The sequence below is a fragment of the Ambystoma mexicanum genome, chromosome 8 (genome assembly GCF_040938575.1).
Source record: "Ambystoma mexicanum isolate Mex_15411 chromosome 8, UKY_AmexF1_1, whole genome shotgun sequence".
NCBI classification, from domain to species: domain Eukaryota; kingdom Metazoa; phylum Chordata; class Amphibia; order Caudata; family Ambystomatidae; genus Ambystoma; species Ambystoma mexicanum.
Window position 1 is genome coordinate 1,143,984,560 of NC_090929.1, and position 26,540 is coordinate 1,144,011,099.

Sequence of the window (26,540 nt, forward strand, 5' to 3'; positions counted from 1 at the left end):
AGATAATACAAGGACGTTTAACACATGCAGCCTTGACTAAAGGGGATACTCGTAGTGCAGAAGTCCAGTATTCATAAAACATAACACAAGCACACGTTACATCAGTGGCTTTGAGGAAGAGTATTTTTCGGTACAACAGAAACCACGGGTCTTATGCTGTAGATATACATTTTCACCTAAAATGGCAGATAGCAGGAGGATGAGAAAATCAACTAAACGCAGTGAAACAGCTGTAAAATTGAGATGAGCTGTAAAGGACAACAGAATGGTTACCTAAAAGTGACAGTAAGCCAGGCAACTTACAAAAAAGACAGGACTACTGCTAAAAGATAGATCTAGTTTTCACTCCAGTAAAATCGGTTTAATCTGCTTCATTTGAGTGCCATAATGAAAAGATGTGAAAGTGTTTTTAAATTGGACTAAAATCCTCCCCCTGCAGTTACTCGACCAGACATTGGCCTCTGGAGTCAATAGTATGTGCCTTATAGGTCTGAAATCTGGCATCGACCTAACGACCGAGTGAAACGGTTTCAACTCAAGGGAAAAAGTCCTCTTTCCAAAATGCACAGCTGCATGTTACCTGGCTCCCTATATCTGAAATGGAGATTGACAGAAGTGACCTGGAATGGAACACCTTAGACATGAACACTGTCAGCAAGCGGAATACAGATACGCCAGATCTGGCGCCAAGACAAAGAAATTAGTTGCAACCTTTGGAATATGTAAAAAGTAACGGCGATTGGGGAGGCACTATAAGACAAGTCTGCAGAATACAAAGAAACAGACTCACAGGCAGAGTACTCTCTCTGTTAAGAAGCACGTTTCAAAAAGTGTAGTGTCCGGGCATGGATTAAGCCATGCCAGCTACCCCCCCTCAAAAATTGAGTGGCTTTCCTCTGGCACAGATGCTTGTCATAGAAAAACAGGAAGCGTTTGAGTGAAATGAACGCGAGATAAGTCACCTCCTCACTTAGTTCTACGGACTCGGGTAAATTGATTCCTATCTGTACATATAGAGATTGCAAGCCCATTGTTATGATATTTATCCCGTCTCTTTCCATTGCCTACTTTGGGGGCTCACAGCTCCTTTCCCCCTCATCTTCCCTTGCTTTGTTATGTGCATTCATGAGTTGAAATCTGTGTTGGTTCTAGAATGCAGGGGTGTGACCAGCAGGAGCTGCATTGACAGGTGATTATAAGATGGTTGGAGTGGCTGGAGCTCATACCTACATCTCTACCAATAAAGCCATAGCTTCAGAGCTGCAGTGGCGCAAGGACAGCAGCGATCACCTGTGCAACTGGGATTGTGCAAGGCAGTGATCACCTGTGTATCTGTGTACACCACACATGCCTTTGGGAGCAAAAGGACGTGTTTTGTAAAGGGACACAGCAGTGGTGCTGGTGTCCTACGACACTGTTCATTCCACAGACTTGCAGGAGAAGGCTGTTTGAGTGAACAAAGTAACAGTCTGGGAGGCTGTGCCGCCGGACTTACATGAGGAGGTTGAACCACCAGAGCGAACGCAGTGACAGGGTGGGAGGCTGCACTGGGTGGAGTAAAGGTGAAAAGCCATCATTTCCCAGTGTTCAATGAAAAACGTTGATAGAGACCAGGGCGTGCTGTGGGATGTTTTTACCCATGCATCCGAGCCCTACCACAAAAACTGTGCCTTACTGGCATTGAAAGCATCATGATGGCCAGAACTCCCCAGAGAGTGCACAGGGAAAACATGAAGAATAGGCTGCCATCCATTTTTGCCTATGTTGTGAGCACAGGAGGGCACTGCCTAAAACCACCAGTGGGCTACACACACAGTAGCCTGAAACCATTGGGAATGGCAATGCTGATTGCCAAAAAAGCAACTCAGAACTGTGGGGAATTCATTTTCTTAATCCCAAAAATGGTTGCATTACCAGTACTCACCACTATCAGAAAGCCGGCGTTTTAAAACCACCAGACTTTTGTGAAAAACTGAACAAATGAAACAAAACCAGACCAAGGAAAGACTTGCTAAGAGGTGGATACAATGTAAAACTATATTCTGAAATGACTTGAAGGAAGTAATTATTTAATGTATATGTAAAAATTGTCAGTTTGATTTGAATGTAGAAAACTGGGAACAAAAAGTGACATTTAGCTGAAACCTGGCTTAATGAAACTGGATTCTGCCTGACAACTACCCCCGACAGGAGTTGAAACCTGCTCAGCCACTCCCCTTGCCAAAAGGAGTTGTCACCTCTCTGATTAGATTAGGGGTGGAGCAGCTGGGGACTACAGGGAGTTGAACAAAGGCCTGTCCTGGACTCAGGCAAATGTTATATTGGGGGGCCGTAAAGTGGCTTCCTCTTAGGGGAAACTGGGAGGGGCAGTGCCTCTGCTAGCAGCTGAGCTTGGGGGAAGTGAATAAACCAGTTATTCCACCCTGTGATGTGGGAAGCCACACCCCTTTTTGACCAGGGCATAATTTTAAAAAGATAGATAACTCATAGTGCGGACTTGTCAGAATTATATAAGTAATATAATTATTTTTGTGATTTTTCTGTGAACATTTTGAGAGGTGTTAGGACCCTGTGGTGTATTCTGGGGGGTTGCTAGCGGAAAATAGGGTCTCACTCCAAATGTCTGCATGTTAAAAATCTGACACTTCATCAATTAATGTCCATACTCCTTGCGCACGTGTGTAATTTTGGGTAAATGTCCGATATTGCAAAACCAGTTAAAAAGCGCAAAATGTTGTCATTTTTGAATGCAAGCCCCCAGGAAGATCAGAGGCGGACAAGCATGGACCATAAGCAATATATAATGTGCACATGTAATTTCAACAAATTGTATATCTGGGAAGGATGTATTTGAATCAAATATAGATTTGTGGGCAAACTGACCAGGGGAGGATCCTCTGACCCATAAACAGACTTCATCATGCTGACAATCCATTTCCTTCCCCCAATCATGGGAGAGGGGAGAATTGGGCCAATGACAAGTAGAGAGGGTCAGGCTTAGCTAGGCCCAGGCACACACCCATTTTCAAAACACATAAAAAGAGACTGCTGGGACAGGTAGAGACATTCAATTCCATTTGCTGCGGAGCATGCTGACCGACGACTTCACATCCAGAGATCCAGACTTCAAATCCATCAATCTCCAAAGACCACAACTTTACTTCAGAACTTAAAGCAAGGGCCTAAACCCACAAACTGAGAACTCTTCTCAGCAGGCCTCAGCATCCTTAAAATCATTTGAAAACTATTCCACAGCCGGGCGAGCTGTTTGAATTCTTTTGCCAAGAACAATTGCCAGAGACCAGACCAGAGATCCAGAGTGACCCAGACCGCTGTGAGCAGAACCAGTGACCCAGATCGCTGTGAAGTGCCGAGACCAGAACCAGAGTCCAGTCCAAAACCTGACCAGATCCGTGGCGAGGCCCTTTCCTGCACAAATATTTTGTGAGTACCTAGCAGAACTGTGCAGAACCAATCTCTTAGTTAAAATAATCTAATCCAAACTATTTTAACCTAAGTAGAACTGCCTCCTAGAAATCGTGCCATCTGTCATTTTTAAAGCTGCAAGCTGTCACCTGTCATTTTGAGTTTTACTTTAAATCCGAAAAACAACCTTTACAAAATCGTTCACATCTCTGGAACCGTTTGTCCTAGGACTTGCTACTCCTTATGCTTTTGCCGTAATCACGATTCACGCACTCACAAATTTTGCCGCCATTTGGCCTGATTTCTTTACCTGTAAAAAGATAGCAGCTTTTTGCTTTCCTCTGCTAAAAATTTGTTTGCCTCTTAATAACCATCCCTGAATCATTGCTAAAGTGAGCCTGAGCTCATCCCAAGTATCTCTCACTCACCCTGAACCTCCTAAAGGGAATTAAAAGCATTTTCAGCATATTTCTCACTGCATTGCCACCACATTCAAAGCACTTGGGCCTGTGTTTTAAAACTTATACCGGTTTTCTCTAAGCTTGCTGGGGTGGGAATTGAATTTCGTATTGTATTTGATTGCATTCCTGAGAACTGTGTGTGTTACTTCCATCTCCTTCCATTTCTTACATTGCATAGGGGAGGGGGGTGAATTGCCAGAGAAAAAGTGACTATCTTATATTTTGCTAAAATCATATCAAGTATTTCTGTACTGCATTTTATTCCTCATTGCTTTTCCCTTGAAATCATAAAAGTATTTTTGCTACTTTATCCATCCTATACTAACTCCTCATTGATTATAAAGAAGTGTGCTAGTGTCAGATTACCCATTGTTGATTAAAATTATATTTATAAGGGCGATATCAATTATTAATTTATTATAAAAGCGTGGTATCTATATTTTGTTTTATTTCTCAAATAAACCTTTTAAACTTGCAAAACAGAACTACTTCTTGGCTCAGTGGGGTCAAGGGGATTCTAAGAGAGGGGTGTTATATAGGGGTAGTCATCCAGAACTCATGAACTGGACATAAAGATATATCAATAAGGGTTTCCATTCAGTATCCCAGACTAGGCATTGACTTAGCTGTAGTGTTGAATTGAATCCTCTTACAGTGCCGCGCCTCCTTGCACATCCCCATAGAGGAAAGGACCATCACCAGTCAAGTTACGTGAGGCGGCCATCTTACCAGAAAGCATCCCGTTGTTAAAGCAACATATCCGGAGTAACACAGCCAAGGAAACGTGTCAGGGCGACATCTACAACTGAGAAAAGAAACAAGTCTAGGAGAGCACAAGGCTGTTTTACAGGGCAGTTCTTCTAGGGGAATTTAGTAGAGAAGACCTCACAACTAGAGTTGCAGGTAGGAGTATCACATTAAGGAAATCCGTCAGTACTGTAGTGTTTACCCAAGCTTAAAAAGCAGGGTCTCCATCACCAGCATACCTGCACCTGTATTCTTTCTCACAAAGCCTGGAGAACCACTCAGTAAGTAGAGAGAGTGGAAAGAAGATGTTTTAAAGTTTGTACTAGTGGTTTATGGACCAAACTATTCCATTGAAAGAAAAAGCGCTCTTCTTTACCATTGTTTGGGGAGTGCGGGGCAAGATATTTTCAAGAGATTGTCGGAACCCACACAACCAGCAGATGCCACACCGTGGAACAGTTTTGAGGTCAGCATCGCCAAGCTTGACAAATATTACAAAGTCAAGGAAAAGAAGATCCTGGCCTGATATCACTTTGGGACAAGAGAAACAAAAGAATGGAGAGACCATTGAGCATTTTGTTACTATGCTTCGCGGACTTGCGATAAAGTGTCGTTTTGGAAATTGCCATGACAAGCATATCTGTGATCAGTCAATTACGTGTACTGATCATCGCATTAGGAAAGAGCTGCGGAAAGAATTAGACCCCAATCTAGACAGGACAATTGAGATTGCCAAACTAGTGGAATATACAGCGCTTTGTATTAAGCAGCTCAGTGTGGAGACTGAAAGAGTTGGCTTGGAAAAAAGTCATGTTGGGGTCAGTGATGTTTTGTGGAGAGAAGTAGCAGGCAGTAAGAATAAGAAATCTAGTGATGTGAAGTTCAACTAAGTACGAACACCCAGAAACAGTGGAGTAAAGTAAGAATATTTTGGATTTTGGGTCCTGATGGCCGCAATGATGATGTTTGAAGGAAGGAAAGTAAGTGTGACATGACATTTTTGACTGAAAAGATTGCTGAGAAGGACTATGGCAATTCTGTCAGAATATTGGGGGGTTAAGTATGGAACAAGGAGAGGTTGGCTTTACATAAGTAATCTTCTTCCACCACTTATTTTCATCCCATTTATTAGTTAACTTGTTGTTAATTTAAACATGTATTTGCTGCCCTTCTTGTAGGATTCACCGCTAACATGTTTTCAGTCTATAAGGGAGGGAGGTGTGTAATGTTCTTTATCCTGTCAGTTTCCCTTGCCTAATTTGGGGGCTCACAGCTCCTTTCTCCCTCATCTTCCCTTGCTTTGTCATGTGCTGTCATGAGTTGTAATCAGTGGGGGTTCTAGAATGCAGGGGTGTGACTAGCAGGAGCTGCATTGACAGTTGATGATAAGATGGTTGGAGTGGCTGCAGCTCATACCTACATCTCTACCAATAAAGCCATACCTGTGTGTGGGAGGAGGGGGTCCCAGATCCCCCCCCATCCATTCCGAGTCAACACACACTTCCTGGGTGAGTTCTGGTGCATTTGCTTTGGGCTCAGGGCCCCAGAGCACCCACGCGGGAAGACCCCAGAGAACTGTGACCCCCTGAGGACAGCCCAGACTAGAACCTAACAAGACTCCATTTTGTGTACCCACCGACTCCGTTTTGTTCTCATACCATGGCAGGCACAGCCATGGAACTAGAACACAGGCCTGCAGCTCTCCCCTTGAGACACGCACAGCGAGCAAGCTATTCCCCCCACCTCCTCCCCTCTGTTATCCCTGCAGCCGTCCGGTTCTCATGGGAGACCTGCCGTGCGAATGAAACAAACTTCACACTGTATCTTCTGTCTTCCGTCTTACCTCACTCGCCGGGCCACACACAGCTCAAGGCCTACCTGCAGAAAGTCGTTTGTCTCTATAAACCTGCCCCCAACATGCAGACCCTGGCCATAAAGAATACCACTTCCATACTCTTTGAACGTGCCTGAATAATTGATAGCGACCCTAGAGTGTGTAATGCTTGCTCGCGCGTCAATATGTGGAAGCACATTCCCTTCTAAAACCGGGCATTTAAGGGTGGGTTGCTCATGAACCGCTTTCTTGAATATGGAGTGTTAAGAGAATTGTAGTAAATGACAGCATATCATTTTGATGCACGAGACATGTATAATGGAGTATTGCCACCAAGATCCATGTGTATGAGTATGAAATGTAATAGAATAGTATGATGTATATATTCGAAATGCGATAGAACGAGATTATAATAGTATAATGTACTGGCGAATATAAAACTGCACATGTAAGCCCAAGCTACCTCATTTTAGTTTAAAGTAACCACATGCCTCGAAGTGTTTAATAATAACCAAGTATTCACATGCCATTGTAAGACACTACAGCTAAGTCAATGCCTAGTCTGGGATACTGAATGGAAACCCTTATTGATATATCTTTATGTCCAGTTCATGCGTTCTGGATGACTACCCCTATATAACACCCCTCTCTTGGAATCCCCCTGACCCCACTGAGCCAAGAAGTAGTTCTGTTTTGCAAGTTAAAAGGTTTATTTGAGAATTTAAACAATATATATATATATATATATATATATATATATATATATATCACACTTTATAATAACTTAATAATTGAATATCACACTTAATCTAATATGATAAAGATTAACAACGGAGAATCTGGCACTAGCCCACTTCTTTATAATCACTAAGGAGTTGACATGAAATGGATAAGGTAGCACACTGGTAAATAGGGACAGAAGAATAATGTGGTAGAGAATGCTTTATAGGGTTCAAGGAAATGCAAGGTTGAATGAATTAAATGCAGTATAGAAGATAAACTGATATGGTTTCACAAAAGACAAGGTAATCACTTTCCCTTTGTGGCAATTCACCCCCCCTATACAATGTAAGGAGATGGAAGGAAGAGCACACGGTTCAGGTATACAATCACAATGTAATACAGAGTTCCAGTTTCCCAGCAAGCTTAGAGGAGAATAGATATGAGTTTTACACAGGCTCAAAATTCTTTTAATATGGTGACAATGCAGTGAGAAATATGCTGAAAATGCTTTTAATTCCCTTCAGGAGGTTCAGGTTGAGGATTAGTTGGTTTAAATTAGTTCAGGCTTACTTTAGCAATGTTCTAGGAATGATTGGCAGGTTAAACGAATTTTTGCCAAATGAAAGCAAGGAAGCTGCTGTTTTCACACGTGGAGAAATTTGCAAATCGTGGCAAATTCGCGAGTGCGTTTTTCGCGAGTGCGGCAAAAGTATAGGGAGTAGGAATGCGTCTCTATGACAAACGGTCACGGAGATATGAGCGATATGGTAAAGGTCGTTTTTCAGATTTGAAATTTTAAAAGTTCAAAGTGACAAGTTACAGCTAGCAACTAGAAATGACAGGTGACAGCTTTGCAAATGACAGGTGACAGGAGACAGTTCTGGTTAGATTAAAATAGATTGAATTATATTATTTTAACTAAGAGATTGGTTCTGCACAGTTCTGCTAGGTACTCACAATATATTTTTGAAATAAATGGGCCTCGCCACGGATCTGGTCAACAGGTTTTCTTCACTCGCCACGGACGGTTTCTGCGCACAGCGTCTGGGTCAGCTCTCTAGTTCTGCGAACAGCGGTCTGGGTCAGCTCTGCTCTGCCTCTGGTTCTGGATACTGCTCTGCTTTCTCTGGGTACAGCACTGCTTCTGGATCTTTCTGCACAGCTTTCTCTGGACCCAGCGCTGATCTGCACAGCTCCTGGATGCTGCTATCGCTGTTAGGTTTGCTGGATGCTGAGGCCCACTGAGAAGAGTTCTCAGTTTGTGGGTTTAGGCCCTTGCTTTGAGTTCTGAATCAAGTTCTTTGGAGTTTTAAAGTCTAAGTGTTGAATCTAGTATCTTCTGGATGTTGTGTGGTTCGGCAGAGCGCGTTGCAGCAAATGGAATTGAATGTCCCTATCTGTCCTGACTGTCTGCTTTTATGTGTTTGGAAAGTGGGTGGAGAGGCTAGCTTTCTAGACCCTACCCCTCTCCACTTGTCATTGGCCACTTCATCCTCTTCCCCTTGATTGGGGGAATGAAATGAAGTGTCATCATGATGAGGTCTGTTTATGATACAGAGAACCCACCCCTGTCAAATTACACACAATCTATATTTTGACCCAAAAGACATATTTGCACAGGTACACATTTGTTTAAAATTACATGCACCCATCACATATCACAGGAGGTATACCCTGTCCAAATCTGCTCTTCCTGAGAGCTTGCATTGAGAAATGGCAACATTTGCACTTTTTAACTGGTTTTGCAATATCGGACATTAACCCAAATTTACACACATGTGCGCAAGGAGTATGGACATTAATTGATGAAGTGTCAGATTTTTAACATGCATACATTTTAAGTAATACCCTCTTAACTGCTAGTTTGCCCCCAGATCATGCCACCGGTTCTAAAAACCTCTTAAAATGTGGGCAGAAAAATCACAAGAATTATGGTATCATTTAAATAATTATGACAAGTCCGTACTATGAGTTATTCATCTTTTTCTAAAACCATATTCTGGCTACAGGGGTGTGTCTTTTCAGGTAACATGGTACAGAAACCAGTCTTTCCACTTTCTTCAAGTTCAGCCTCTGTCTCCAGTTTCTCCCCCTCCCAGTTTCTGCCAAGAGGAAGCCATTTTTATGACACCCCCAATAAAACATTTGCCCGAGTCAGGACAGGGCTTTGTTCAATTTCCTGCAGAGCCCAGGTAATTCAATCAGAGGAGTGTCATATCCCTTTTGATGGGAGCAGCAAAAGGCAGCTAGGCCTGGGAACACAGCTGTTGTGCAAGTCTCAACTCCTGTCGGGGGTAGCTGGTGGGCAGAATTCAGTTTCATTAAGCCAGGTTTCAGATAAAATGTCACTTTTTGTTACCCAGTTTTCTGCATTCAAATAAAACTAACCATTTTTACATATGCAGCTAGAATGCTGATTCTAAGTTTAAAACTATGACATTTAAACAATTGAAACCTATGTGACACTCAAAAGTAGGTCACTCATTTCTTTTAAACATTTAGATTTTTAGTGTCTTTCAGTCCAAATTTACTTAAACTGCTGAAATCCACAGCTCAGCCAGTCTTGTTATAAACCTTCAAGTCACTTCCGAATATAACTTTACATTGGATCCACCTCTCAGTAAGTCTTTCTTTGGCCTGCTTTGGGTTCATTTATTCAGTTTTACACAAAAAAGTCTGGTGTTGTTTTAAAACGCTTGCTTTCTGATAGTGGTGAGTACTGGTAATGCACCCATTTTTGGGATTTAAGAAATGAATTCCCCACAATTCTAGATTGCTCTTGGCAATCAGCATTGCCATTCCCAATGGTTTCAGGCTACTGTGTGGGTAGTCCAATGGGGTTTTAGGCAGTGCCCTTCTGTGCCCATAACATCGGCAAAAATGGTTGGCAGCCTATTCTTCATGCCTTTCCCTGGGCATTTTCTGGGAAGCTCTGGCCATCATGATGTTTTCAATGCCAGTACTGCACAGTTTTTGAGGTAGGGCTAGGATGCATGGGTAAAAACATCCCACACCATGAATGGTATAATCTCACTGTAATGAATGTGTGTCAAAGCCTATAAGTAAAGAATCCTGTTTCTTCGTGCAACATGAGGCTGCATCTTAAATGGGCCCAACTCCCCTCTCCTCAGCCCACCATGCCACGATGACCCAAAGGGGCTATACAATGATGTTTGGATAAACTGACCCTTATCTCGTAGTAAAACCTGTTACCACTATGATATATGCAGCTCATGGCCTGGTGTCCGTTTGTGATGTACACTCCATATTCCTGTGTCCCCATTTGATGTGCCAGGTGAACATTCCAAGTGAATCTGTTATTCTAACCTATGGGCACCTGAATAAATATGTCTTAGAGCACAATAACTTATTGTTGACCCGGTCACTAATAAGATCTAACATCAGACCTGTCAAGGTACCCTTAACCTCTAACCTGGAATAAATAATCTAAACTATACATTTTACTCTCTTTTGATGCTAGATTAATGGCTTTGTAGAAACATGATGATTTGTAGTTGATAGATGAATGAGTATGTGTGGCCACAAGGGCAAATGTTAGAAATTGTTAGAAAACTCAACATGTATCCCTTTAAGAACTGTCTGGACCTGCATGCCAGCCCGATGAGCCCAGCTGATCGATTGACCCAAGAAGCATCATCACAGCATCACATGAGCCTACGCCAATCACAAAGCCATGAACCTATGGAGGCCATAGGCGCTAGTCCTTAGCAACCAATCCCCATTTTCAACGTGCCCTCTAGGCCTCCCCGTTACTGATGACAAAATTATGTTTTAAAAACTGAATGTAACATGTTTTCTGCAGAGCACTCAAGAGTTAGCAAAGTAGCATTTGCTTACCCTATTTTAGATAAACGATTTTTGATATCACAAGCACTTGGTTTTGGTCTCATTCCCGTCGGGGATGTGTCCTATTTGACTCTTATTGGGAGTGTTTAAGTGCAAATGGGGATTTCTCACTTTCACCTGTTTGATTCAACACCTTTGATGTAGATTCATTTCACCCATCTCTCTGTGCAATGTAATAGATAAGGAGCGCAATCAAGCAATCCGTCACCCCCAGAGGTACCAGCATGACCAAAACATAAAGCCATGGCAGGAAGAAGAGGTAATAAACTCCTCATGGAGCACTCAGGCATTGATGTATCAGATAGAGTTCTATGCCACAGATGGCACAAGAAACACTCCCAGGCTCAGAGATGGGTTGAGGGTTTTTATTAAAGCTTTTAGCTGAGCTGTGGGCCATCACTGTCTCTCTCATGTACAAGCATTGTCCTCCCTAAGTAAAGCCCTACTGTCTAAAGTCCAAATAGCACTGGGCATGATGCCCTATAGGCAAATTGCCTTCTCTAACTGAGCTCCCTCAGGGACTTTCTCGCTGTCCCTACTCTATCCAGCCATCTAATGGGATATTGGATTGTGCCTTTCAGACAGCCTGCTCAATTCTGTCTCTTTTCTATTTAAACCTGTACACTCCTCCCCCTTGCACTTCCTGGTGCTCTTCTCTCACTACTCCATACTCTTTCATTCCTTATACTCCTTGCATCTTGCTCTTCTGACCCTTCAGAATCTCTCTCTCTTAGTAAGCCTCGCCTCCACCCAATGTTGTAACTCCTTCCTCCCTCATGCTACTACTCCTTCTTCCACTCTACTATTCCGTTCTCCACTCTACCCCTTCCACCCGCCTTCTACTCAGGCACCCCTTCCTTTATCCAAATATACACCTCACATTCTAACTCCCGACTCTCCTTCTCCAAAACATACCTGCCAGTTTCATGCATACCCACAAATCATATTACCACTTGCACTCATTAACCAATATTTCACCTTTTCAAGAAATTGCCTCTACTCTCGGCTGATCCTCCATTTCTCCTGCTGGTCTCTTTATCTGCCACCTCCTCCTCTAACCTCACCCAGACAACCCAGAACTTTCTGTTTCCTGTCCTCCTTTGTGTGCTCCCCCATCTTTTTTTCTCCATTGGTACACTTTCCCTGGCCAATCTGGCCCTATCTCCCCCATCCAGGATGGGGCTATATGCAGCAAAGATCTTAAATAATGGGCTTAGCCAAACACCCCTTTTCAGCATGAGCTCATCGCAGAATAGCAATGGCGACCTGAACAGTATAATGTCCATGTAAAGGTGTAACTTCTGCGCCATAATAGTCCACAACCAGAAACACAATGACAACTTCAGAAAGACGTTTCACAAACCATTTCATATTCCTGAATGCATAGTTTCAATTCTGGCCACCAAAATAAATCAATTCTGATATGATAAAAGTTAAGACAAGTCATTTATAATGCGCCTGTATATAATTGTTTCTAGGTGTGACAAGACAAGGGAAGGAGAACAAAGGGAGGACAAAACCAACGATCTTACTAGGCCTTATGTCATTCAGATCATGCAAGTGCAGTAACGCAAAGTGCAGGGGGGGGAGAGAGGGGAAGTGCAGTCAGGGCAGCATTACTCTGAGTAATTGCAGCCAGGGCAGCGCGGCTCTGGGTAACTGCAAGGAGGCAGGGGCCTCTAGGGTTCCAGTTACAGCCCCTAAGTGCATGGTAGGCCTGGAGGCAGTGCAGGGGCTACTGGTCGTGGAGCAGACTGGTACCCTGTGAGACTCTGAGGGTAGCCAGCAACCAGTTGGCACAGCAGGCAGGTAGGTCAGCAGGGGAGGATTGAGAGAGAGAGCGAGAGAGAGCGAGAGAGAGAGAAGCAGCTTTCGGAACTTTAATTATATTTTGCAAACTTGGATCCTCTTTTTGGAGTTCTTTTGAGGATGAAAAATAACTTTTCTCAAAACAGAGAAATTCACACATGACGTTTATTTTACCGGACCTTTAAAAAAGAAAACAAATCATTTTGTTAAAGACATTTTTAACTTTTTTATCTTCATTAAAATGCTTCCATTTGAGGGCAGGGGTTCGGGATCCAGCCAGTGATATTTCTTATGTAGGGTGGTGCTTCGAATCAGGAGCTGCAGGAAGTGTCAGCAAGAGGCTCTGACTCCCTAAACTCTCACTGTCCATGGTTGGGACCCAAAGCAAAGGCAAAGCAACTTGTGGCACTTTGAGTGCTGTTGGAGGTCTTTGGAGAACCGAAATGGAGATGTGGGCCACAGAGTGTGCAAACAAAGCCAAAGAGGTTATCTTGCTTTGTAGCTTGTGCCGAGGTTTGGTGCTAGAATTCCGTCAGTGAAGCAAGCAAGGATTCCCAGCCTAGGACAAGGGACGAAGATAATCAGGGCAAGGTGAATGCTGCTTGTGACAGACTTGATGATTATTGTTTCAAATGTAGGCCCTGTGCGTTAAATAAGGCAATCTATCTCTGGATGTAGATTCTCCTCCTTTGAGGGTTAACATATGAGGTAATGGGCTGCAGACATCACAACACTAGTGGAGAGCATACAGTATGAAGTCACTCCTTAGATTTTCTAAAGTAATGCAAATTGGACAGGTATGGCCAGCAGTGTGCCCTAGAGACCCACATTACACCTCTCTGATGATGCCGAATCAGACGGAAACATGTCTGGCTTTACGCGTAGTCTTGTATAGAAGGGACGTGACCTAGCCATTGGTGCTGGATTACCCCCTTTAGGGGTAGAAACAAGTCTGATGTGGATATTGCCTCCCTTTTCTGTAGTGCCCTAGCAGGTTGGTCTGGAGGGTTGCCCAGAGCAAAGACAGCGCTTAAGAGTCATTCACAGCATTTAAGTCATCACCCTTCGTTTTGCAAAGGTGAAGTGTGGGTATGCCTAGATGTAGGTTCCAAAGCTGCTGTACCTAATGACACACTGACAACCTGAAACATGTTTCTTGTGGCCTCATGCAGAAACAATGTGTCCTAGCAATTCGGACTGGATGGGCCCCTTTTGGGGCGTAGCTAAGCCTGATTTACATATGGTATTTCCCCTTCTATAACAGCAGACTGAACGACATTGATCGGAATGGCTGCCTAGAATAATGCCAGTGGTGATATTGACTCAAACCCCTCAATCCACTACTTTTCACTGCCGAAAAGGCATTGAGTGGGACGTTTATAGCCAGCAGTGGAAACTAGAGCTTGCTGTGCCCAGAGACTCAAGAGACTCTATACGTCTATTTCTTGAAACAGGGTGACGTCACCGTTAAACCCCGGATTAGTTAGAATGCTTCTGCCTTTTTCTCTGAATTTCGTATGACCCATTGAGGATCCAGGAAAAAATATTAGTCTTTTTAAATGGTTTGGTTTCTTTTCAAATTAATTTGATGGCCCCCTGCGTTATGAGCTTTTTCATCTGTGTTGTAATCACACAGACTATAGACATCTTTATTTGTGGCTTTTTGTCTAGAGCTTCCTGGTCTCTGGCTTCCTATTGGTGTTCACCTTCACTGCCCAATGTATGCCAAAGAACGTTGCTTCGTGTGTGCCGCATTGGTGGTTGATGAGTCTCCTTTTGTCCTTCCCGCTAGCCTGCCAACTACCCCACAACAAGAGATGTCGTCCTGTGCTTATTATAATCAATTATATATCCCAAATGTTCCATTCAGTGTCTGGTGTGATGAGCAGGTCAGCATTCCCTAGCGCTGAGCCCTTTAGTGTGGTCTGCAGGTCAAAGTTTGAAGACATATTTGCACCACTACAGCATTCCTACTGTTCACCTCTTTTTAAATTAAGTCAAAAGAGCTTCAGTTTCTTCCTGGGAGGAACAGAAGGATGCCCTGTCAAATAATTCACGGCTGCTGGAATGGCAGAATTTGTTTCCAGAAATGTCTTCTAGTGACCATAATTTGGTAGAATTTCCTCATTTTACCCGCAACAATTTAGGAGGTTAGTGTGTGCATTTTTATTATATATACTAAAGGCAAACACATCAATTACTTTTAAACAAATACACATTTAATAAGACACTACCATTTAACACGTGTATGTTCAAAGTCAAAAACAGAACAGCATTAAGAGTATACCCAAAAGAGAGTAGAGTTTAAGAAAAAAAAGTGACAATAAATATTTTTGCAATTTCACATTTAAAGAACACGGCAGATATTTTCTTTTTTCCAGAGAAGATAACGTGTTCCCAATGTTGCTTTAAGTAAATGTTTTTGCACAGTGCTTTTACAGTTCACTTCTGTTGGCGAGCCATCAGGTACTTTTCAGTTTTTCTATTCTCTCAGTGTACATCTCTTCCTGCAAGCGCAGCTTCTCGTTTATCTCGGTCTGTGGGGGCAATTCAAAGGAGAGTGGTTACGATGAGAATATCTCCTTCTGCACATTGTCGTTCTGGTATTGACATAGATGAAGGGCAACACGGCAGACATTATCCATCCCCCAACTTCCTGGTGTGCAGACATTCTACAGCTCCAGCCTGTCTCGCCTGTCAGTCTACCGCATGGCGGGCCTGCAAGGGGCAGGAAGCAGACTGGGGACAGTCCGTTTTTTTCAAGCAGCTTTGTGGCTGCAGATAAACTTACTTATCTATGTTGTCAAACATACGGTAATCAAAAATTGCTAATCAGAAACACAAGCTTGATATAGTTTAATAAATGCGTTTTCCGTTTGCTTCAAAGGATAATATTCCCATTGCAGTGTGTAAAGCACTGAACATCAACACAAACTGCTGTGGATACACGTCACACTGTAACCATTTGGATTCCTGTGCACAATTTCCTTTCAAAGACATGGCCTGCGGATCAGTAGTTCAGGATGTATCACAATGAAAAGACTGTCACAAATAATCGCAGAAATGCATGTAACGTTGGCATTAGTAGCCGTGAAGTCTGTGTTTTTTATTTAAAACACTAATCTCCCATTTTCAGTAAAACTGCTGTTCCACGAATAGAGCATAATTCGAAGCCACTTTATTCCGGGTAGTATAGTTCAGTGGCAACACGCCGGCCTTAACAGGAAGACGACGAGCAACACGGGTTTGAATCCCGGGTCAACGCTTAGAAACCTCTTCGGTAATAAGCGCATTATACATAACCAATTATAATAATATAATAATGAATTCAACCCCACTGATAGCGAATAATTCAATGACAGTTTAATTAATTCAACCTCATTGATAGAGAATACTTCGAAACCAGTTTAATGAATTGAACCCCATTGACAGAGTACCCATTTAATGAATTCAACCTCACTGACAGAAAACCATTCAAAGCCGCTTTTATGAATCCTACCTCATTGGTAGATTTGGGATTAGACTGGATTTGAAGTGAGAGAAGCACATGGTATGCATTAGGCATTGGGTTGATGCATATCCAGAAAAAGAGAGCGATGGAGTTTGAAAGGATAATGTTATTGTTTTTCATTTACTGAGAGAAAACAGTTAATGAAAATAAGATGGATTTGAAATTATCCTGTAACAGACTTTATGCTTTCTTGCTTGGTAGTATGGATAGTCATGTTATTTTATAAAGTGAAGGCTTCCTGAGGATAAAAACGTATACAAATTATAATCATAATTGTTCTTTTATAACACGCTTAATTCCGAAGACAGGTTTCTAAGTGCAAGACCGGGATTCAAACATGTGTTGCTACTGCCAGCATCACACACCTGCACTGCCCACCTGCCAACCCCCGCACTCGGAGACTGTTTCTGTATGCCTAGATGTCCCCCCCACCAGACCTCAATAGCTGATGTCCGCACTTACTCTTGCACTTGCCACTTGCTGGCCACTATTTATTTTATTTATTGTTATCATCTACTCCCATGTACTGCACTTTCCTTTCCCCCCTTCCCATGCACTTGCACTATCTGAATGACACCTGGCCTAGTAGGATCGTTGTTTTGTCCCCTTGTTCCCCTCCCTTGCCTCGCCGCGCCTTGAAACACTTGTGTATAGGCGCGTTATAAATGCCATATCATATCATATGCAGGGTCTTGCTTCAAAGACAAATGCATTGCCCCTGAGCTATCCTTGGTGGTATGTCACGGGAAACAGAGGATGGCGCTTTGAGGTACAATGTCTAATAACATTTTATTTTTAAATGTATTTGAGGGAGAGAGAAAGAGAGTGAGGGCATGTTGCTTCTATCGGAGGAACTGTACAATAGGAGCAGTCCCATCTATGGGTGCCTCCACAAATGATAAAGTGCCCATTGGAAACAGGCAGTGATGTTGAGGGAAAGCCGAAACAAGGAATGGAGAAAGAAAACAGCATACATAACGAGGATTAAGTGGAGGGATGGCACCACTGTTAATCTATGCTGGTCCATACAGTTAGAAAAGGTGATTTTTGTTTATGGAACATAGTGGTTCAGCACCAATCGTCCAAAATACTGCTACAGAGAGTGAGAGGTAAAAAGGTTATCGCGAAAAAAGATATTTGATTGACATGGCATTATAACGGCATGGATATGCCACATCACAGACTATTATTTTTTCCTCACTATTCTATCTTCAAGTCTTTCGTTCTAGCCCTACATTATACCCTTTTGACCTTTTCAGTCTCCTTCAAAAGTCTTTTTCCTTCAATAGCGTACTTCATATTAGTCCTCCTTTGTCCTGGCCCTTCTCTTTTAACATAGTCCTTTGTCAACTACTGCGTCTTCACCCTAGTCCTTCCTTACATTCAGTGGTGGAGTCAGCTTTTGGTGCTGTGGGGCGAGTGACTTATGAGGGGTCACTGGTATTCAGTGGTGGCTGGTAAATTTCTTTCATTAGAGGGGTGTAAATATTTCACACAAAGCGGGCGAGTGCGCATCAACCAACAAAGAGGGATTTTGAGGGATACCCCCCCACAGAAATATCTGATAAGATAATAAAAGGCCAGATGTATGTTTGTCCGATGCAATAGCTTTGCCTGTTGCCACTGCTAGAGGGAGCAGTGGTCCAAATCGCATAGCCCCACTAGAGGGAGTTGTTGGCTTACGATAAATAGTGGTCCTACTGTGTCAATGAAAACCAGCACTTTGGTCCGTGTACACAGGCCTGTACACTAGATTTTAAATAATCAGTTAAAATGTTGCATTTTACAGCTCATGTCTTGTGAAAAATTGGGTAAACAGCTATACAATTATTTTTTAAAGGTTATCACATGAAAAAATTCAACAGATGCTAGGTCACCTAACAGCACGCATGAGCATTTTCCAGCACATTTTGATGATGCCTTTGCACAAAATGCGTGCTAAGATTCTGCCAACGTAATAAGTCATTTTCATGCTGGTTGCCAATATGTGCCAGTATACCCGCGTATGAAAACTCAATTTGGCTTTGCTCTTGGATGGCACTAATAACACCATCCTACATCAAGAAAACATACCCATGCTGACCATGACCGTATTCTCAGGTAAGCGCACTGACTTTGGCTTTGCTCATAATGCCAGCAATAATGACTTACACACACTTGTGTATAAGCGCATGATAAATAAACAATCAATCGTACTACTTCAAGAAAACATATCCCTGTTGTATTGGCTGTGCTCATTAACCCAGTATCCAACGCAAGAAGACTTTCTTTGGCTTCGCTCTTAATGCCACTAATAATGCCAGCCCGCAACCTCCAGCTGCCCATTCATAGGTGCTCTGGCAAGCAGTGCCCCGCAGAGGAGGATACAGTAAGCGGTGCAACCCAGAATCAGCAACAGCACCACAGCCATCACCAAATTCACCCATAAGAGATCTCGTTTTCTCGCCCCGCAGATACATGAATCTGTGCTCCTCTATGTCAGATGACCCATATTAACCATGGGGACTGCAGAAAACCACTCTCTACATGAACTAACAACCAGAATCTCTACCACTAGTCACAGCCAAAGCCAGAGAGCCCAAGGGATGTAGTTGGGCAGTCAGGAATGCGCAGCATTGGGCAACACCCTCACAAGTTAATGATGATTTGTATTTGTATTTATTTATTTGTAACGCGCAGACCATCAGGCCCGGAGGCATCAGGGCGCAATTTATACAGGTTACAGATATGCATATATACAGACATAACATTACATAATTTACACAAAGACAGTAGGTGACTAAAGGAATCTATCTACATATAATACAATGATGCCGGTGCTGCTAGGTAATAACAGAGGTCAGCAGGTCAGAGTGTGTAAAACAGAGGCGCTGAGCAGGGCTTAAAGCTGGTCAAAAAGACAAGATCTAGTATTGGCTTTGAAAGTGTTAAATGAGTCATCAGCTCTGATGGTAGCAGGGAGGGAGTTCCATGGCTTGGAGGCTAGGACAGGGAAGCTTAACCCCCTGCTTTTTGCAGTTTAAATCTAGGGATCGCTAGACAGTGGGACTGGGCTGCCGAGGTAGATAGGGGCCTTATTAGCCAGGCATTTGTGCGTAAGGGCGAGTGTTTTGAGTGAAATTCTCTGCTTGACAGGTAGCCACTTTAACTTGGTTCTAGTTTCTGTGATATGGTGGTTGCGGGGAATTTTTAGGGTGGCACGAATGGCATTGTTCTGGGTAGTTTGGAGTTTATTCAGGTTCTCTTGGCTGGTGCCTAGGTAAAGAGCACTACAGTAATCGATTTTAGCCATGATGAGGGTTCTCGCTAATGTGACACTGTTGGAGGTAGTAAGGAATGGTCTGCAGGCTGCAATAAGTTTGCATGTGTATGCAGACGCAGATCTGACAGCATTCGTTTGTCAGGTTAATGATAGTGTAGCGTCAAGGTAGAAACCTAATGTTTTAGTGTCTTTTGAGACTCGAATGTTATTACCGTCTATGGTGAATGACTGATAGGACGGTTCTAGTCTGCTCAGGCGTTGTGCAGTGCCCAAGATCAGAAGCTCCGTCTTGTCATCGTTTAGGCACAACTGGTGTTGGGCCATCCAAGCTTGGATGACCAAGTAGACGTCATTAAGGGCCTTGGTGTCAGCTAGATAATCACCAGTGATGGGAATGAGTATCTGGGTGTCGTCCGCATAGTTAGTATAGGAGACACCCAGATAGCCAAGCACATCAAAGAGTGGTTTTGTGAAGATGTTATAAAGTGTAGGTGACACGCAAGATCCCTGAGGTACGCCACAGTGAATTGGGGAAGGGTCGGCGGCTGCGGATGGGGCAAAAACTCTCATGGATCTATTGCTCAAAAAGGATTTGATCCAGGCTGCAGCAGAGGATGAGAAGTTGGCAGCGGAGTGGAGGTGCTTGCAAAGGATCTGGTGGTTGACCAAATCGAAAGCGGCTGAAAGGTCGAGAAGTAATAGCATTGCTAGTTTGCCCTGATCCTTTAAAACCTCGATTTGGGTTTTAAGGTCTATTACAGCACTCTCCGTCCCGTGTCTGGGGCGGAATCTGGATTGTCGTAGACCTAGCAAGTTATTAGATTCCAAATAGTTTTGTATCTGAAGGTATGCAGCACAGTCTAAAATCTTAAGCAGAAATGGGACTGTGGTGATAGGTCGGAAATTAGTGGGTATGCTTGGGTCGAGGGGTGGTTTTTTGAGCAATGGGATCACCCAAGCGTCCTTCAGGTTATCCGGGACAATACCGGTTTTGAAGGAAGAGTTAATGAAGGCTGTAATGAATGGGGTCAGCTCATGCGCTGAGTCCTTAATAATCGGGGCTGGGCACGGGTCACCTTGGCAGTTGGATGGTTTAATTCTTAGAATTATGTTTTCTACCTCGGCAACGGTGAGCGGTGAGAATGTAAATGGTGTAGTATTAGCAGTGTCTGGAGGGGGGGCCCTGGCAGGGGAAAGAGCGCGGTTGTCTCGCTTCAGGCTGTCCTGCTTATCTTTAATTTTCGCTTGTAGTGTGGAGATTTTATTTAGTAAGGCTGCTTGGATGTTGGCACACCATTTACTATCTTTCAAGCAAGTGTCAGGGGGGGGGCGACTGGAGTTTCAAGCTCTTTTAGGATTTTGAAGAGTTCCTTAGTGTTCGAGTCAGCTTGCATAATGCGGTTGTTAAGAGATTCCTTTTTTGCAGTGATAGCATCTTTATAAGAGAGTGAGGCAAGAAGGAAACCATCTTTGTGCTCGTCAGAAGGGTGGCTTTTCCATCGATTTTCAGCACAACGTTTCGCTTTGCGGAGTATTCTTAACTGTGGGGTGAACCATGAGTTAAGATGAGCTTGTAATTTAGCCTTCCTAAGTCTGATAGGTGCTATAGAGTCAATGGCCGTTAGCATTGTTTGGTTGTAAGGAAGTAGGATCAGAGCAGGTGTTGGTGGCTGCATTAAGGGTCGGGAGTAACAGTGGGAGGAGTTTCTCCTTAGTTATGTCTTTTTTGCTTCTGGTCAGGAGTGCTGGGGCTATTGGAGTCGGGGTACGTGGGGTTGCTTCAATGTTAAAGGTTATGATGTGATGGTCAGACCATAAACAGGGAGTGTTGCTGAGAACCTTAATATTGCAGTTGGAGCCAGCTAACCAATCAAGTGTTCTACCTTTGATATGGGTAGGTTCTTGAATGTACAAGGTGAGGCCGAGGTCAGTTAGTACGTTCTCCAGGTCAGTTGCCACAGGATCCTTTAGGTCACCAAGACCTAAGTTAAAGTCGCCTAGGATGATTGTTTGTGAATTATTTTTAGTATTGTCAAGGAGGAGGGTGGAAATTTCACTGGCAAAGGACGGTGCCGGTCCCGGGGGCCTGTAGATAAGGTGCAAGGTGGCCGTTTGGTTGGGTGTGAGTGCTAATTTGACTGACAGCGACTCAGCTGATGCAAGTTTGGCATCAGGTATCACTCTTAGGTCAAGCGCATTTTTATGGATGAAAGCCACACCCCCACCTCTAGAGTGGGCAGTGGGACAGTCACATCGTGTGATGCCGTAGTCGGGCGGTAGGGCCAGCGCTAGTAAGGGGCCAGAAGCGGCATGAAGCCATGTTTCGGATATAGCTATGAAGTCAAGGTCAAACGTGGTGATAAGGTCAGCTATGTCTAGTGCATGTGTAGTGAGGGATCTGGCATTAATAAGGGCCCCCCTAAACATGGGCAGTTTAACCCCTGTGGTTGTGGATTTGCATGAGGTAGTAATTGATGGTGATCCAGGTGGAGAGAGTAAGGTTTGCTTCGTGGCGTTGTTACGGGAGTGATGTAGGTGGAATCTGGTGCCTAGTCTCTTATTTTTGAGAGAGAGGGGGCAAGGTTGATTAGGTGTGGGTTTCCTAGCGAAATGTTCCAGCCATAGTGCTGGGTCATTAAGGTATTGGTTGATTTGGCCTACAGCGGAAGCTGCCGGGCTCATTCTGGGAGACACCATAGGTCGTGGGGGTGGAAGACTGAGAAGAGGCTGATCAAGTTTAACCCGGGGTGGTGAGGTTGTTACCGTGGGTAACTGAGTGACTTGGGCAAGTCGTAGGGCTAGAGTGTAGTATAGTGGAAGGAGTGCACTGATGTGCATGATGGTAGTAGTCCTGGTTACCTGAGTAAGAGGGAAATAGCCAGGAAGGCACAACAATCAAGTGCATAAATAGGGGTCACCTAGATTCGATTTAGCGGTGAGAGGCAAAGGCACTTCAATCAAATGCATAAAATGGGGGTCACCTAGATTCGAATTAGCAGTGAGAGGCAAAAAGCACTACAGTGAAATGCATAAATAAGGGTCCACCTAGATTCGATTTGGCAGTGAGAGGCAAAGGCAATACAGTCAAATGCATAAAATGGGGGTCACCTACATTCGATTTAGCAGTGAGAGGCAAAAGGCAATACAGTCAAATGCATAAAATGGGGGTCACCTAGATTTGATTTAGCAGTGAGAGGCAAAAGGCAATACAGTCAAATGCATAAAATGGGGGTCACCTAGATTCGAATTAGCAGTGAGAGGCAAAAAGCACTTCAATCAGATGCAAATATGGGTCACCTAGATTCGATTTAGCAGTGAGATAATCATTACATAATACATTGCAGTGCTAGTGTGATTATGGCTAGTATTTGGCACATTGAGCATACAATGGTGCTGAGCGAGTGCAGTAGTAAGAGGTAATATGCGTAGCGTTGCAGTTGTATAATGGTAAAATAAATAATTAGGCATGATCTAAAGCATCACTCAACTGTTAGGCAAGTATAGGCTAGATGCAGTGTTCAGGTAATGGGCAGATGAAGGCTAATGTAGCATCAGATGGATAGTCAGATATAAACTAGATACGACATACAGATGCATATGCATGAGACTATTAACGCAAGAATATCGTGGTGCTAGCTGCAAGTAGGTACTTACAATGGATGCAAGGTCATATAGTGAGGTCCAAGCTAAGTCCAAGTGGTTAAATTGCCACGCGCCGTTCAGTGGCGAACAGGGGCAAACAGCGCCTTAGATGGCCTTCGGTGGGCCGGCTCTTCCGCCTGCCGGCGGATGCGGCACAAATTGAAACAAACGGTTGCTTAGCAACCAGCAGGAAACACAGCCTCGTTATGGCACCGCATCGCGCCCGACTTTTTGTTTTGGATTATAATGTCGGCGTGTCCTGGGGGGACTGGGCTGCAATGGGTGAAACTAAAGGGTGCTGGGGGGCACCAGTACAGGTGAATGGTCAGCCTTACTTTGTTTTAATCTTTGGTGGACCAGGGCATCATCAGGCGGCATGTGATCCAAGAGGAGCTCTGCAGCTGAATCTAGGTCCGAATCCTGCTGCTCAGTGAGCACACACACAAGTCGTGGGACAAAGGCGGCGGCATTGGCTAGAGGAGGTAACCTCAGGACTCGGTGCCCAAAACTACAATATACTATGATATGTGATTATTACTATGTTAGTTTATGACCATATCTGTAGAATAAAATCCAGTTCATTCATTCTTACTCGCATTCAGCAGCCTCTGTCGCCCCAGACTCCTCAAATACACAGAAAAACAGACACAGTGACAGACACACGCGCAAACACAATAAAAATATCTTTAATCTGCAGGTGCAACAGTGATCTCCTCCTCTGGGGCTCCCAGTTTCGTGGGTTTGCCTCCGCAGGAAGCACACATGTGAAAAGAGGTTGCCAAGCAATGCTCTCCTGCAGTTCGTGCTTGACTCCAGTAATCAGTGCAATGCATGCACTACTCTAACGTTACAAAGGGGGTGGTGAACCTGGATGTGGGGAGTGGATCAAGGGGGGGCCGACAGCCTCTGACCCTCTGTGGATCCGCCACTGCTCACAGTTCTTCTCCTTCACCCTAGGAAGGGTCCTTCTCCTTCTTCCTAGTTCTTTATCATAGATCTCCTTCATCGAAGACCTTCATTCCAGTCCTACTTTGTCATAGTCCTTCATCATAGACCTTCACCTTTGTCCTGGTACTTCTAACTCATAGGCCTTTGTCATAGTCCTTCTCCTTCATCCTCCTTCACCATAGCCCTCCTGTGTCATAATTCCGTATCATCATAGTCGATCACAGAGGTTCTCTGAAAGTAATAGCGCTCAGTCACAGTAATTCATTATAGCCCTTCTCACTGGACATATTCCTTGATATGATATTATATGATATGGCATTTATAGCGTGCCTATACACAAGTGTTTCAAGGCACGACAAGGCAAGGGAGGGGAACAGAGGGAAGACGGAGACAACAATCTTACTAGGCCAGGTGACATTGAGATCGCGCAAGTGCAGGGAAGGTGGGAAAGGGGAAAAGCGCGATGGGGAAGGGGGAGGGAAAGTGCAGTACAGAGGATAAACAGTAAATAAATAAGAAGTGTGGCCAGTTGGTGGCAGGTCCAAGGGTAAGTGCAGACATCAGGTGTCAAGTGCTGGTAGGGGGTTGTAGGGACACAGAAACAGCCCCACAATGCAAGGGTTTCCATGGGGGCAGTGCAGGTGTGCAATTGGCAGGGAGGGTACCTGGGTCAGAGAACAGAGGGTAGCCAGGTGACCAGTGCCGTTTCAATTTCAGCACGGAGTTCAGCAGAGGCGAGGAGGAGAGAAAGCAGAAGCAAAGAGGAAGGTCTTGAGGTGCTTCCGGAACCAGAGATGGTTGTCCTCAAGTTTCAGAGAGGCTGGGAGGCCCCAGCCGAAGAAAGAGATCTACCAACAACTTGTTGCTTGGAGAAGCGACTGACCCTGAGGGTGTTGGAGGCGGATGAGCAAAGAGCTTGAGAAAGTAGATATTTAAGAAGAGGGAGTAGAAAGTATTGAGGCCCCAGAAGGCCTTGTGGACAATGCATATGGTTTTAAATGTAATCCTCGCAGACACTGGGAGCCAGTGCAGAGATTTCAGCTCTGGAGAGATACGATCCCTGGGCTTGAGGCCAAGGACAAGTCTCACAGTCCTTTTCTGGATGAGTTGCAGAGGGCGGAGAGTAGAGGCAGGCAGATTTAGAAAGAGGCTGTTGCAGTAGTCCAACCTAGAGAGAACCAGAGCTCTGGAGACAGTGAGCTTCTGGGGGAAGGAGAGGAAAGGAAGGTGCAGCTGGTAGTGTGACTACTTAGAGAAGTCAGTGATGTGAGGAGCGAAGGAGAGCATGGAGTCGAAGATGACACCGAGGGTTTTAGCCTCACAGGTGGGAGCAGGAAGAGGGCCAAGAGAGGCCGACCATAGAGACAGGAAAGGAGCGACCGGGTGTGCCGATTAGGAGAATCTCAGTCCGACTGGCATTAAGGCAGAGATCATTGGAGGCACACCACTCCTGGATAGCTGACAGACAGTCGGAGGTGAGAAAAGGAGAAGAGTTGGCTGAAGAGAGCCTGAAAAGGAGTGTCATCCGCATAGCACTGAGAGCTGGGTCAGAGAGCGGCAATGCGGTGGGCCAGAAGTGCCAGGTATTGGTTGAATAGCCAGGGAGAGAGTTTGGACCCCTAGGGGAACACCACAGGTAGAGATAGAGATAGCGGAATGACCTAAGTTGAACCTGGGAGAGTCGATCAGAGAGGAAAGAATTCAGCCAAGCCAGTACCTGATCGGGGATACCCAGGTTATCATGGAGACGTTTGAGCTGGATCAATTGACCGTGTCAAAGGCAGAAGAGAGATCAAGTAAGACGAGGACACAGGGGGTATTGGAATCAAGGTTGGAGAGCCGGTCTTCACGGATGTTCAGGAGAGCAGTTTCCATGCTTCTGAAAGCTCTGAAGCCAGACTGATGGTCATGGAGATAACCAACAGATTCAGTGTGAAGATTTAGCTGGGAGATGGCCAGCTTTACCAGGAGTTTGCCCAGGAAATGAGTGATGGAGATTGTGCGATAGATAGCTGGGCAGGACGGGTTGGCACAGGGTTTTTTTAAGAAGAGGGTGCACAACAGAGTGCTTCAGGGGGGAAGGGAAGACTCCAGTGGTGAAGGAGTGGTTGCAGAAGTCAGCCAGAGCAGGAGCCAGGGTGTCAATGTTGACCTTGATGGTTTTGGAGGAACAGGGGTGCACCTGTTTTGACTAGATAGATTAGACCTGTCTAGGAACCTCATCTGGGGAGAACAGGAGGGAGGAGAGGTGGCCAAAGAATAGCTAGAGGAAGAGCAGGGAGTAGAGGGAGGAGGGGGAGAGGAAGAGAG

General features: G+C 44.4%; 1 protein-coding gene across 1 annotated transcript in view; it reads right to left on the bottom strand.

The window, feature by feature from the left end:
* Positions 1-15,064: 15,064 nt before the first annotated feature.
* The window catches only part of CABCOCO1 (ciliary associated calcium binding coiled-coil 1), a 419,036-nt gene continuing 407,560 nt past the window's right edge, over positions 15,065-26,540 (bottom strand). The window contains exon 8 of the mRNA XM_069611204.1: positions 15,065-15,404. Coding sequence (XP_069467305.1) covers positions 15,330-15,404 — 75 coding nt within the window. The 3' untranslated portion in view covers positions 15,065-15,329. The remainder of the gene's footprint in view (positions 15,405-26,540) is intronic.